At 40.4% G+C, this 15,535-nt stretch overlaps 1 protein-coding gene across 2 annotated transcripts in view; it reads left to right on the forward strand.

Annotated features, from left to right (window-relative positions):
- The first annotated feature begins 13,049 nt into the window (after positions 1–13,049).
- TERF1 (telomeric repeat binding factor 1) overlaps positions 13,050–15,535 on the forward strand; it is a 35,594-nt gene continuing 33,108 nt past the window's right edge. For both annotated transcript variants that reach the window (XM_032421795.1, XM_032421796.1), the window contains exon 1: positions 13,050–13,393. In XM_032421795.1, the coding sequence (XP_032277686.1) occupies positions 13,081–13,393 (313 nt within the window). In that variant the 5' untranslated portion in view covers positions 13,050–13,080. The remainder of the gene's footprint in view (positions 13,394–15,535) is intronic.

The following is a 15,535-nucleotide window of genomic DNA, read 5'->3' on the forward strand; positions in this document are numbered from 1 at the left end:
GGGGGAAGCCTGGTGTGGGATGGGGGATGGGAACTCAGTTGGCATCTCTGTTTCTCTGTTCCCTTAAGTATTATCCCTCCAGGCCTGGCACACTAGAAGAGAAGAGAAGTAGGAAAGGTATTACTTGAACTATTACCGTCATCAGCTGGTTTTTCACATTCTGGGTCAGGCAGAAGTTTCAAGATGACTCTCTTGTCTCCTGGTGTTTTCATGGGCTCTTCAGAGTTTCCCACTGAACCTTCCAGGGCATAGTATCTTGTCTTTGTCTTCGTCCCAGATTCCTGGTGCAGAGCTTCTAAAATCCCTTGGGATTTCCTGAAAGACAAGAATCTTTGTAATGATAATGAGGTGATGATTAGTAGGCCCTTGGGATGTGGGCTGGTTAGCAGAGAGACAACCATTATTAGAGGGTTGGGACTTTGGGCCGGCCAGACCTCTGGGGAGGGGAATTAGGCTGGAGAATAAGTTCAATCACATGACCAATGATTTAGTCAATCATATTTATGCAATAAGACCCCCCAGTAGAAACTGGACAGAGAGACTCAGTGGAGCTTCCTGCTTGGTGAATATATTGATGTGCAGGAGAGTGACAGACCCTGACTCTACAAGGAGATGGTGTGGAAGCTCTGCATTGTTTCCCAGACCTCGCCCTATGTAGAAAACCATAATCATAAGTACAGGACTTTGCTGAGTTCTGTAAGATTATGGCAAATAATTGAGGGAATAGTGGAAACCCCTAAATTTATAGCCAGTTGGTCAGAAATGCAGGTGATCTGGGGACCTCCAAAGTGCAGGCAGTGTCTTAAGTAAAGGCAGTCTTGTTGAGGACCATGCCCTTAAACCTGTAGAGTCTGATGCTGACTCCAGGTGGTTAGTGGATTGCAAGAGACCCAGTACTTCCCTCTTCCCTTGATAAATTGCAGGATTATCTCTATGAGAGATGGGTCTTTAGCATTGCTTTGTCTTGGAGGCATTCACCTTCAGCTTCTTGCTGTTGGGAGTGCCTTAACTATTCAAGGCAGCTTTAATTGCTGAGACCCAAGAGCACCCACACTGACTCTGTTGGGTGCTGCCCACATCTGGCCCATGAGAAACACTCACACCTCCCTTGCCCTAACAAACTCCCAAAAGAGCAGTATTTTTTTGCACTCCCACCAAAGCAAGAGGTAGCTCTTCCTGTCAACTCTATGTTTTCTGAGCAGGAGTAGACCCCAGTCTACTATGCCCACAACTGCTGGGCCACAAACTAAGACCCCTGTGTGAGAAACTTCACCAGCTCTCTGTGGAAGCTTCATTAGACTTTATATGAAGGACATAGAAACTACTCTCACACCGTCTACAGGGGAAGAGGTACAGGCTCATAATATAATGACAACTCTGAAAAAAAAAAAAAAATGTTCACAAATCCCCCTTCCCATTCTCTGGACCCCTTCTACAGCCTTAACATGGGTAAGGAAATTAGAATAGGTTCTAAACTATTTCCTCTGAAAATGTGAAAACCTATGGTGATTTGGTCTCTCACTCTGAAATTTCACATTTACTATTTCTTGGTGGCAACTTACTTGGCATTTTAACATCTGTTACATATTTAATTGAAGGCTACAAACAAAGATGAAAAACTAGAAGAAGATAGAACTTTAAAACAAAAATTATAGGAAATAGAAAGATAATTCTCAAATAGGACAAAACAATCCTGATTTAATCAGTCAATGATGGAAACATTAAACTTACAAAAAGTGATTTATAAGAAACTTTTCTGGAAACCTCTATGTTGCTTGATTGTTTTAAATGTCTAAAAATATGCCTTGTAATTTGTCATTTCAAGTTTATCAGCTATACAAGATAGTTCATCACACAAGATAGGATAGACTTGCCAAATTCAAAGTAATCACAAAGGGTCTAGTACAATTAATAAAAACAAAACTACACCAAAAAAGAGTATCATGAAGTTGCAGATGACTATAAATAAAGAATAAACTGTAAAAGCTTCCAGACAGGAAAAAAAAAACTGATTTCCAGACAAAGATTAAAAACTTTAATAGCAACAGAGCTCTCTATGGTATTCCTGGATGCTAAAAGACAATGGAGCAATTATCTTCCAGCAATTTCCAATTGTGCATTCTGTATTCAAACTATCCTTCCAGTGAGAAGGGAGAATTATTGTATTTCTAGGCAAGAATGGTCACCTCCCATACATAGGGTAAGGGCATGCTTTTCCAGATGTTGGTTGCCAAAACAGGAAAGAAACATAGTAAACCACAAGATGTATGTTACTTGTATTTGTGCAGAAGTTTTCAAACCAGCTTCGCAGATCTCTGGCCCCCATCCCACCTCACATTTTACTCTTTTGATTGTTGGACTTACAAGCGAGCTAGTAAGAAAGAATTTCACAGAATTTTTGTTGTTGTTAAGATTGAAAATATTTGCATGAGGGAGCACTATACTATGTATTCTATTGTGTAACCAAATATTTCATTACATAGTGACCTCTACTGGGAAGAAGAAATAGATCACCAGGGCTGACAAAGTAAGTAGCCAAATCAGTCAGTTTAGTCAAGGAATTGGTTAAATTGGAAAGGCAATGCTGGTCAAATCTGCTATTAAGAATTGTTAAGGCCCAATTGTACTCTGAATATTTTTATTTTTAAAAAGATTCTGGGAAGTATTTCAAACTTATGTAGGATAGAGAATAATATAATAAATACATACCTGCCACCCACTCTTATCAAATGTTAACATTTTTCCATATTTAACTCAGATCTTTTAGTAAAATAATTATATCTTTGTTAGGTCTCTTACATCCCCCTTCCTGAAAACAGTTCCTTCCTCCCCTCTCAAGAGGGCACGACGTGGCCTTCATCTTTCTCAGGAATTTTTTCCTACTTGTCCTTCACATGAATGTATTCATATATACTATAGAGTAACGTGTGGCAAGTTTTAAATTTTTATACAAATATGCTTACACACACACACACACACACACACCATTCTGAAGTTTACACTTTTCTGCTCATTGAATTGTCCTGTTATTGTGATCCTGTCCCCCCTCTCCCTTAGGGAAAAAAAAACCCCAAAACATTGAGACTTAAACTGATAAGGAAAACATGATTCTTCATAACAGAGGTAGGTCTGATAGTTTCCAGTGGGATTCTGTACAGAAATGTTTGAAAATCAGGACAAAGGAGAAAACCAGTAGGAGCTAAAATTATGGACCGCTTACAATATGCCAGACAGAATTTTAAGTGATTTCTTTGGTTCAGGAATTTAATCCACACAGCAACTCTTTAAGACAACTTCTGCAGTGACCTCCACTTTACAAAGAAGGAAACCGAGGTGAAAAGAGGTTACCTAATTTGTAGGTAACAAGTAGGTCACGCTGCTGAGCGGCCAGCCAGGCCAGGAAGCCAACCCCCTCTGACTCCGTGCTCTCAACTATGATGTGTAGATGAGGCTTATAAAGAATTGTAATCTAGTGCCGATGTGGATGCACTTGAATTCTACCAATTTCCCCTCCTTGCAGCTTTCTGAGACTCCTAGCCAGGCCCCAAAGGGTGCTGACAGTGGCTTTCTTCTCTCTATTCTGAGATTTCACTGACCAGAAGTTGAGCACCCTCCTCCATGCAAAACCTCTTGGTCCCTTGGCACAAGAAAAACTAAGATTTGTTCTTGACTCCAGCAACTATGACCTGAGATAAGTCAAATATAATAATTTCTCTGGATCCATTCATTTAGATAAGGCAAAATATTATCCTTTTCCATTTGAAATAATCTTGTTGTGAGGAAGAATAATTTAATGTGCAGTGACATCCTAAGTCATTAAATAGGTGGATCTAGCAGGGCTATGCACTTATTTGCATAAGTTGATATGCATGAGAGCTTTTGGCTTTAATTCTTTAGCAGAGAGAAAGGGGAAGTAGACCTCTAGGCCCAAGTAAGAGCAACAAGGAAAATAAACTCTGGCTGGTGTCTGCTTCCCCAGGGGAGACTTCTAGTGAGAAGCAGGAACAGCGGAGTCACAGCACCTGTTTTCAGGTCCTGGGTCTCTATCTTACTAACTAGCTAACTCACTTACAGGTCATTGGTGACTTAACACCCCTCTGTGCTCTAGGTCCATCCTTTATAAAACTGTAGAATCATAATAGTATCTACCTAATAAACTTGAGGTGAAGATTAAATGAGACAATACATAAAATGCACCTAGGAAAGTTCCTGGCACCCATTAAACATGCAATAAATGTTAGATGTGGTTGATATGACCATTATTTTCATCATCACCATTAGTATCTAGCTGATGGAACCTGGTCTGACCTCCTAAAGATAAAGGGGGTAAAGAGAGAAATGGAAGGCTCTGGGTTTTTTGTGAATGGATACAACAAATCTTAGTGTAGCATTTAGTACTTACTAGCTGAAGTTTTCAAATTCTATAAAGAATTTCACTGGTAAGAATGTTTTCTATTCCTTTGAGTATCAATTTTCTTCTAGCTATGTCTAAGAAAACTGTATTGAATGAATCCATTCATTCAATAAATATTAATTGAACACCTACCATGTACAGGCATTTTTCTAAGCACTGGGGACACAGTAGTGGACAAGACAGACAAAATATCTCCCCTCAAAAATCTTACATTTTAATGAGAGAAACTGACAATTAAAGGAAAAACTATAAATATGATCAGTTAGTGATACATGCCATGCAGAGTACTGCAGATGAGCGGTATTTAGAAAGAGTGATCAAAGAAAGCTTCTCTGAAGTCCCAACAGTTTATTTTTGCTTTTGTTTCTCTTGCCTCAGGAGACATATCTAGAAAGAAGTTGCTACCGCCAAATGTCAAAGAGGTTACTGCCTGTGTTCTCCTCTAGGATTTTGATGGTTTCCTGTCTCACATTTAGGTCTTTAATCCATTTTGAATTTATTTTTTGCCTATGGTGTGGATGGAGCTAGAGGGTATTACACTAAGCAAAATAAGTCAGACAGAGTAAGACAAATACCATATGATATCACTCAGATGTAGAATTTAAGAAACCAAATGATCATAGAGGGAAAAGAGAGAGTGAGAGGCAAACCAAGAAACAGACTCTTAACTACAGAGAACAGATGGTTTACCTGGGGGGAGGTGGGTGGGAGGATGGGTTAAATAGATGATGGGGATTAAGGAGGGCACTTGTTGTGATGAGCACGGGGTGTTGTATGGAAGTGCTGAATTACTAAATTGTACACCTGAAACTAATATTACACTGTATGTTAACTAGAATTTAAACAAAAACTTAAAAAAAAATAAAGCTTCTCTGAAGAAGGTAGCATTTGAATGCAACGGGTTGGCAAGAGATCTATGCAATTATTTGAGAGAACAATCAAGTCAGAGGGAACAGCAAGTGCAAAGGCCCTGAGACAAGAGTGAATGTAGTTTATTTAAGGAGTAGCAAGAAGGTCAGAATGGCTATAGCAGGCTATAGCAAATCATTATAGATTTTGAGCAGGTGACAAAAAGAAAGACCATGGTAAAATCAAAGAGATCCATTGGGGGTTATTGGGGTCCAAATGAGATGAAGATCCATGGCTGAGGGTGGAGATGAAGACGATGGTTAGTAGCTACATTCTGGATCTATTCTGAAAGTAGAGCCGACCAAAGGTGTTAAAGGACTGGACGTGTTCTGCGAGGTAAAGAAAGGAATTAAGGATGAAGCCTGTGTTTGGGAGCCAATTAATTACTTAAGTGGATGGAGCTGCCATTTTCTGAGGTCCGGGGGAGGAAAACTTTCTTCTCCTCTAGTTTCTTTGGCTGTTCTAATAATTAAATTGACATAAGATAGATTAACAGGAGAAAAAAACAGATTTAATTTTGTACATAAAGGACCTCATAAAAATGAGACTCAAAGAAGTGACCAAAGCAGGCAGCTTTTATACCTGAGACAAAGAAACAATAAATTTGTGAAGAATTGACAAGTCAAGGGGTTTTGGGCTTGAAGGAGCAAATGAATGGAGAAGTAACAAGGTTTGTTTATACAGCCTCCGGGGCCCTGAATTCCCCATCTCTGGTGAGAAGGATGCCTTTTACCTATCACATAGAAATTTTTTCCTGATTTCAGGGGGACAGAGAAGGGTCAGGGTGTCCTTGTACCAGCTGTTTCATAAGTAACTTTAATTCAAAGTAATCAATATCAATCAAAATAATATCATAATCAGTAATCAAAGTGGCATATTTTGAGGTGGCCTGCCCTGAACCCCATCAGAGGGAAGATAAGGGATGGATCCAGTTTGACAGGGTGGGGGTTACATTTGGACTTGCCGAATTTAGATGCGTGATAATCCAAGCAGTGATGTGGGGTAGGTCGGCAGAAATGTTAGGGAGGGAGACTTATGTTTGGGTCTCAACAAGATCTTAAACAATGGGAGGAGAGAAGATCAACTAGAGAATGAATATAGTGAGAATCGAGAAGAGGTTGAAAAGCTGAGGATGAGGTTATTCCAACATTTAGAGTTTAGCGAGACATGACATGGCCAACGGGAATCCTGAGAAGTGGCTAGTGAGGTGTGAGGAAAACCAGAAAGGGATGGGATTAGTATATGGCTCTTAGAAGTCCATGGAAAGGAGAACTGCTACTTTTTTAAAACCAGGAATTTCCCAAATTGTGTGTGTTTTTTTTTAAATCGAGTTTATTGGGAGTAATTCACAAGCAGTAAAATCCAACCATTTTAGGTATACAACTTTATGAGTTTTCATACAATCATGTAACCACCACCACCCCAACTGATTTTAAATCATGGATCGGATAAACTTTGAATGTCTCTAGCTCCACTTAGGGAAATGTTTATTGAGGGTTTGTAGAGCACTTCCACATATATTACCCCCATTTAACCCTCACGCCAGCTCTGAGTTACATACTAATGGGGTTCAGGACATGTTACCCCAAAATGTGGCACCTTGGCATGTTAAAGATCTTAAACTGAAAAAAATGTGTGTAAATGGCAGAAGAAGGTCACTCTGACCTCCCCACCCCCATCACACTTCTTCCCTGAAACAGGCCGTAAAACTCCCACGTGAAAGGTCCCCTCCCCGTACCCGGAGGAGGGAAGACATCATTACAGACAAGGAATTTGGAGCCAAGAAATCTATATAGACAAGCCTTGTTAAACTAACCCTTATTTTCCTAGATAATTCTTCACCATTTACTACCCCTAGCCTAAACCCTTTTGTCTGTCAGTGCTTCATAAATTTGTTTCTTTGTCTGAAAGGTATAAAATCTTCCCAGTCTGGTCACTTCTTTGGTTCTTCATTCTCTTGTAAAGCCTCCCGTGTACATGTAAAAATTCAATAAAGTTTGTATATTTTTCTCTTATGAATCTGTCTTTGTCAGTTTAATTTTCAGACACAGCCAGGGACCCGAAGAGTGTTGAGAAAACCTTTTTCCTCCTTTGCAGTACCATTATTTCCTATAAGACAGAAAAAGAGGCATAGAGAAGTAAAGAATCATATTCAAGGTCACACAGAGCTACTCAGTGAAAGAGGTAGATTGAACACAAATATTCAAACAAATCCACTTTTCACTTGGCACAGTGGAAAAATAACACTGGGATAAACTATCAACAGCTAAGACTATTTATTGAGTCTTTGATCCATCAAGCATCTCTTTAAAGCAGGTGTTGTTATTCTTAACACATAGGAACATAAAGAGGTGTTAAGGGGTAATCAATTTGCTCAAGGGTAAAGAGCTTGAAATTGGTGGAGAAAAAATTCAAATCTAGATCTTTCTGAATCCAGAGCCCGAAATTCTAGCTGCATGGTACTATGCTGTCCCATACAGTAGCCACTAGCCATATTTGGCTATTTGAGAACTTGAAATGTGGCTACTCCAAATTGATCTGTGTATAAATGTAAAATATATGCAGGATTTTGAAGACATTTTAAAAATGTAAAATATCTTAGTAATTTTTTATACTGATTACATATTAAAACAGTATTTTGGATATACTGGGTTAAATAAACTATGATATTAAAACCAATCTCACCTCTTTCTTCTTACTTTTTAAAATGTGGCTCCTAGAAAATTAAAAATTACCTAAAGCTCATGCACTGCTTTAATAAGTAGAGGCTGTCCATAGAATTTATTCCTTAGTGTTGTGATCAAGAGATTTCCCTTTATTTTTCTATCCGGGGGTATAATACTTCCCCGGGATATGTTGTTTTATACAGAGTCGGTTTATTTCCGGAGCAAATAGGTAGAAACAGGACTCTTCCTCTGGTCCCCAGCTGTTTGCAGCCGTATTCTTTTGCTCCCACACAATGTTACTGCTTTCACTTTTGGCAGATGCATTTCATTAAAAATATTAGCTAATCAATGACTTGTTAAAGGCATACACCAGAACGTTTTTCTTTTTTTTTTTTTAAATAAAGCAGGGAAATACAATGATCATGGGGAGTCAGTCCTGGACTCTAGCATTCAACCTGCTGCATCTCCTTGCAGGGAGAGCCAGCCCCTCTCTGATGCCCGTATTCTGTCAGCCACATCCCACGCGAATACTGAAATGCATGTAATACCTCCTAAAATATCTCAAGGGGCTACAAAGATCTTCTAAATATTTTTAAAGCTCTAAAGAATTAGAATTGTCTAAAATAATATGTTCTTTCCTGAAACCTGCTTCGTTTTAGTTCTAAACATTCCTTTAGTCCTTGGTATTAATTTATTGATTCTGAAAAAAGAAGAAGTCTTCATAAGTAAGAGCGTGCTTCTTTACTGTTATTATTGTGTGTGTGTGTGTGTGTGTGTGTGTGTGTGTGTTTATTTACCAGTAGTGTCCACTACCTCAAAGTGGTGTGGCAATCTGGCCCTTATCTAGTAGCATTTTATTTCTGTGGTTCAGGAGGTATCAATCCTGTTTCGGTATTGGAATCAACTGGGGAAATTTTGAAAAACACAAGTGCTCGAACTTTGCCCCTAGAAATTCTGATTTAGTGAATCTGGAGTCTACCTCAGCCAACTGAGAAAATCTGATGCACAACTGAAGTTGAGAACTATTTGTGAGGACAGCAAAACTAGTGTTTTAGGCTCCATAAAGCTGACTTTTAAAAAAGGAATTAGTGTGCACCCAGCTTTCTCTTCTGTCCTCTCTGCCTGCAAGGATAGAAGGACCTCTGCTCAAACCTTCTTACCAAAATATCATTGGCTTAGACCCTTTCCCTCCACCAAACTCCTATTAGGGTTACTATAGACATCATTCATTAGTCTGATGTCTATGTACAGTGTGTGTCTGTGTGCATGAGTGTGTCCCAACTGGTGTATGATTCTTGAAGGAGAGGGATAACATCTTTATGTTTACCATGCACCATTCTAGCCAAGTGCACTTCACACAAGAGGTACTTCATAAAAAAGGATGTTTTAAAAGTACATAAGATGATCCCCAACTGACAATGGTTCAACTTATGATTTTCAACTTCATGATGGTGTGATTCAGTAGAAACCGTACTTTGAATTTTGACTTTTGATCTTTTCCCACTAGCAGTATTTGGTAAGATACTCTCTCACGACCCCGGGCAACAGCAAGCTGAAGCTCCCAGTCAGCCATGTGATCACAAGGGTAGACAACCAATATACTTAAAACCATTTTGTACCTATACAACCATTCTATTTTTTATTGTCAGTATAGTATTCATAAATTACATGATCGATTCAACACCTTATTATAAAATAGGCTTTGCATTAGATGATTTCGCCCAACTGTAGGCTAATGTAAGTGTTCTGAGCACTTTTAAAGTAGGCTAAGCTATGATGTTCAGTAGGTTACATGTATTAAATGCATTTTTGACTTAACAGTATTTTCAACTTATGATGGGTTTATTGGGACAGAACCCCATCTTAAATCAAGGAAAATCTGTATGTAATTTGGATAATGAAAAGACATTTATAAGTACAGAAATAAAACAGTTTATATTATTCATAATGAGACCATTAGCTTATAGTAGCGACAAATTTTCAACATGGTAAACATAATTTAAGAAACTTAAGGGTTTCAAGGTGTTCCTTAGAAAACAGTCCAAGGCAAAAACAATCTTGGGAATTGCTACAACCTGGGGAATGCCATCTAGACTTTATGGGAATCTATATTAGTTAGCTTGGGCTCCATATAAAATATCACAGACTAGGTAGCTTAAACAACATACATTTATTTTCTCACAGTTCTGGAGGCTGGCAAGTCAAGATCAAGGTACTGGCTGATTTGGTTCCTGTTGAGGACTCCCTTCCTGGCTTGCAGACGGCTACCTTCTCACTGCATCTTCCCATGGCTGGGGAGAGAAAGAGGGTAGAGAGCTCTCTGGTGTCTCTTCTTACAAGGATGCTAATCCTACAGGACCAGGTCCTCACCATTATGACCTTACTTAACCTTACTTACCTCTTTATAGGCCCAATCTCCAAGTACAGTAACATTGAGGGTTAGGGTTTCAATAGATGAATTTGAGGTTGGGTGTGGGTGATACAATTCAGTCCACAGAAGAATCTTTCCACAGTATCTTTGTCTGGTGATCAGCCAGCCATTACACCAATGGTTCTAGTGGTGAGAAATCACTACCTGGCAATACTTCATTGTGGAAACGCTCTAATGGTTAGAAAGCACATGTGATATGAAGTCACATTTGTATTCCCAAAACTTCAGTCTTTGGTTCATGATGTGCTCTTAGGAACATCCCAAAACAAATCAAATCTCTACTCTCATAACACTCCTTTAACTAAAGATAAGTGTAGCAGTTATGGATCTCAATCCACAAATTCAAGTTTGCAAGAAATATAATCTCTTAATTTTACCCAAGGGAGGACTTCAAAATCACACTCAAGATTTTCTCTTGACTCACCCAGTCCTTCACCTCAAATTACTAGATCCATCTCCTGAAAAGCAGTCATGAAGGAAATGATACCTTATAAACTTTTCTGCCAAAAAAATTTTTCCCCATCTCAGAATGTTTACTAATTACGTAAGATTTCCTGAAATGCCATGTGTTTGATTTATCTATCATACCTTTAAATTAAAATATATACAGCTTAAGTGTTATTGGGACTTTATATATTACAAGTTTTGTTGTAGCTATTTTACACTGATCACAGCTGATTTTTCTGATCATAGCAGTGTCAAACTATTATTTCAGAAGAATAAATCTACCATCCAAGTTGATAGGCAGGTTTAAAAAATTAATAATTTTTTTTCTTTTATGAGACCTCCTCATCCAGGCCTATTTTCTGGCCCACAACGCAATAAAACTCTATATTATTGATTTTCTGGTGGGATAAAATTTTAAAATAATTTTTGATCCATCCTATTAGGCCAGTCCTTCTTAAATATTCTTCAGTGAAGTACCAGTAAGGGAAGAGGACAGAGAGTGCAATATGTAGCTGGAAGTAGCCCCTAAACTAAAATTTTATTGATGATTATGATTAAATCCTAATGAAATTATTCACCCCATTTCATTATATAGCATTGCTTTAAATACTAAAAAATGTTTCATTTCCCTGAACCTTTCAGTAAATGGATGCCTTAGGAAAATATGTTTACTTTGTGGCTTTGAATAAATTGGTGCTATACCTAAGAATAACCCTTAACTCCAGGCTGGGAAGAAGTGGAGCCTTGGAGGAAAGGAAGAAAAAGCAGGCCCCACGTGAGAGCCTTGAATGACAAAAAAGTTTCAGTTTGGAAACCTGGGGTTTGTTTGCTATGCTCATAATGTACATTAACCCTTACTCCCTTAGACCCTGTTCCCCTGTACTGTTTGTAAACAGGACTCACTTTCTATGGGACCATTAAAGCCTTAAGGTGCAATCCCTTCTGACTCATCATTCTCTTCCAGATAGTCCAAATATCCCACTTTTCCAGCTAATATTAATTGAGCACTTATTATGTACCTGGTTTCCTTTTAAACTCTTTACATTTGTCAAGTCCTTTAATCTTCCCAAAAAATCTATGATGAGGATATTATTATTATGCCCAATATACAGAAGAGAAAACTGAGATATAACTCATCCAAGGTCACCACCCAGCTAGTGGATAACTGGCAGGGGACATTCCAACCTAGGCATTCTTAATGGCTACAATATAGTGCTTTAAATGACTCAACATCTAAACTATGCCCTTAAGGCAATAACAAATGTGTAAAATTAAAACACATAAAGCCTTGATAATGTTGGATGTGTTATAAAGAAAAAGGTTTTTAAGGTAGACTTTTTATTCATATTGAATATTGAGAAGTGCATAAATCATGTTCAAAATAACTATCACTCACGTAGAGAAACAGAATATAACCAGAGCCCCCTGTTCCCTCTTATGCTCTAAGTTTCAAAGTTCAAAATAACTATTCACTTATTGTTTAAAAGCTGAACTCCATAATCTATTTAAAACCCTAATTAAATTCATTTCCATAGTAATATACTCTTTCTAGAGCAGTGATCCTCAAAATGTGGTCCCCAGACAAGCAGCCTAGCATCATCTGGGAACTTGTTAGACTTGCAAATTCAAGGATCTCAATCCAGACCTACAGAACAGAAACTCTGGGAGTGGAGCCCAGCAATTATGTTTAAACAAGCCCCCGAGCTGATTGTGATGCACGCTCAGATTGGAGAGGCATGGATGTAAGTCCGCTGGAATGGTTTTAGTTGGTGATTGCGTACTGTCTTACGTGAATACTAGCGTATAGTTACCCTTGAATAACGGTGACAAGTTCTAATAACCTACCTCTTTGAAGTACACTGCAGGTAAAATGCTTTTCTATTTTAACTAACCGTGTTTCCATTCCCGTCGATATTGCATTTTATCAGGAGTCTAAAGCAGGCCCCTTACTTCCTAACCTCACTGGCAGCTCAGCCAGCAGTAGTCCAGTTTACCTACAAAGCTCGGCCCCAGTGTGGCTGGGAATTTATTCAGAGGCGGGAGCAGGCCTCGGCCAATCAAAAGCAAGGCTCAAGTCGCTCGCCCATCCTGGCAGTGTGATTGGTGGTTTCCCATCGGCGGAAGAGACCGTTGGGAGCACCGCCCAGGGTCCTCCAGCGCAAGCCAATCGTCGCTCGGCGCCTGGAGGGGCGGACCCGCGCGAGTAATTTAATATGGCGGAAATTGCCGCCGTAGAGGCTACGAGCCCGCGGGGATGTGCGGATGGGGAGGACGCAGAGCTCGAAGAGGAGGGGATGGCAGAAACGCCGAGAGATGATCAGGAGCAATTTGAGTGCCAGGAACTGCTCGAGTGGCAAGTGCAGGTGGGGGGCCCCGAGGAAGAAGAGGACCCGGGCCCGGTGGCCGAGGCCGAGGCCGAGGCGGTAGCTGCCGGCTGGATGCTCGATTTCCTCTGCCTGTCTCTTTGCCGGGCCTTCCGCGACGGCCGCTCCGAGGACTTCCACCGGACCCGCGACAGTGCCGAGGGTGAGTGCCGGGCGCGACCGGCGGGTGGCTGCGCTGGGGCCCGGGGCGACGACGCGCAGCGGGGCGAGAACCGCGGCGGACGGTCGAGGCCCGGTTTGCGGCACAGTGCGCCTAGTGGGGTCGGGGGACCGGGGCTGCTGCGGCGGCCGAGCGGAGAGACCGAGGCTCTGAGGTGAACGGTGGTTCGAATCCCGCATCCGCCTATTTCCAGCTTCTCAGTTTTTCTCAGATTCTGTTTTTCTCTTCAGTAAAAAGAATAAGACTCCCATTTTAGAATTGATACAGGGTTCAGTGAGTGAAAATGTATAAAATTGCCCAGTGTCCCAAGTCCTTTTTCTTCTTTGGCGCTTGTAATTGTTGTTTCTTTCGAAACATTCCCGTGATGGCATTTATGAAGCGGTCACAGTGGCCTCCAAGTGACCCAAGCATCGGCGTTTTCTATTATTTTGTGAGCTTTTAAAATCCCATTTGGCCTGCTTGCACAGTATAGGCTGCAGAATAAAAATAACTGTCAATGAAATGTACTCCCTAGACAGCACAGACTGTAACTGATCGACAAAGACACAGACTCAGAGAAGACTAGCCTGGCTTTTTCAGTGATGACAGAAAGATGCTCTGCTATTTAATATAAAATTAAATACTTCAGAAAACTATATTGACACATTTCATCTTCATGGTCATCCCATTCCTTAGGCAAGTAATTTTAGTTTATAGAGGAATGGACTAATTAAGCAACCTCAAACACTGGTAGGTTAAAAGGAATGTTCCACACTTGTGCCTTATCTTCCAATTCAAGAACCCTTCTTCCAACTCTATCAGATAACACTGGAGCCGTGGTTAATTAACATTAATGAGAAAGTTAAATCCTAAATTAGTTTATTATAGTGATTTATTTAAAAAGTCCACTTTGGGGAAGAGGGTAGAATTATCTATCTACGTAGAATTACCTCAAAATGAATTTGAGTTGGAAACATCAGTATGACCTCCTGTTTGCCTTAATACAGGTATAGATGGTGTTCAGAAACAAAATTCAACCAAGTAAATTTGCAGATCTAATTGCAGATCTAATAAGCAAGTTCATGAATTGGGCAGACAGCATCCCACCAGCAAGTGGGGGGGGAGCTTGGAGTTGTACAGAATGGAAGATTTTTAAAGGAAGGAAGGCGGGGCAAGAAAGTTATTAGCAAAAGAAAAGGATTGTTCCAGGCTAGGTACTTTCCCTTAGGAGGGAGGGGGGTCTTACGCAAATTACCTCCTCTTCCTTTGGGGGATGGAGAGGACCCATTCGGCAGATTCTCTGGCTCCAGTCACAAAATTCCTTACCAACAGGTTAAGACTATATTTCCGGGGGAGGTTGAAAGTGCAGTTAGATTTGGTGTTAAAACCCGAGTTTGGGCCAGTGGTTTTCTTTTTTTTTTTTTTTTTAATTTTATTTATTTATTTGACAGAGAGAGACACAGCGAGAGAGGGAACACAAGCACGGGGAGTGGGAGAGGGAGAAGCAGGCTTCCCGCGGAGCAGGGAGCGCGATGCGGGGCTCGATCCCAGGACTCTGGGATCATGACCCGAGCGGAAGGCAGACGCTTAACGACTGAGCCACCTAGGCGCCCCCCAGTGGTTTTCTTTTAACGGTGGTTACATATACAAGTATATATGGGTATTTCTATACATATGTAGACACAGGTTAGTATATACTCATATATTTCCTCGTTCTGTTAGATGAAAGGGCACAGAAGCGGGCGCCTGGGTGGCTCGGTTAAGCGACTGCCTTCGGCTGAGGTCATGATCCTGGAGTCCTGGGATTGAGTCCCACATCGGGCTCCTGGCTCAGCGGGGAGTCTGCTGCTCCCTCTGACCCCCCCCCCCCCCCCCATGTGCTCTCGCTCTCTCTCATTCTCGCTCTCTCAAATAAATAAATAAATAAAATCTTTAAAAAAAAAAAAAAGAAGGAAGGGCACAGAAGCAATGTAAACCTAAATAGCAATCTAGCACTCGAGTCTTGGTTTCTAATACCATTCCTTGAGAAAGACAACTAGAGCTCTTTGGAGAAATGGCCTGGTTCTGGGACTGGGACAGGAAATGTGCAAGATGAACCTGGAGCATCTTGTGCCAGAAAGTAAATCCATAGTGGTGGCAGTACAA

This window comes from Phoca vitulina, unplaced genomic scaffold (genome assembly GCF_004348235.1).
Source record: "Phoca vitulina isolate PV1807 unplaced genomic scaffold, GSC_HSeal_1.0 scaffold25, whole genome shotgun sequence".
NCBI classification, from domain to species: Eukaryota; Metazoa; Chordata; class Mammalia; order Carnivora; family Phocidae; genus Phoca; species Phoca vitulina.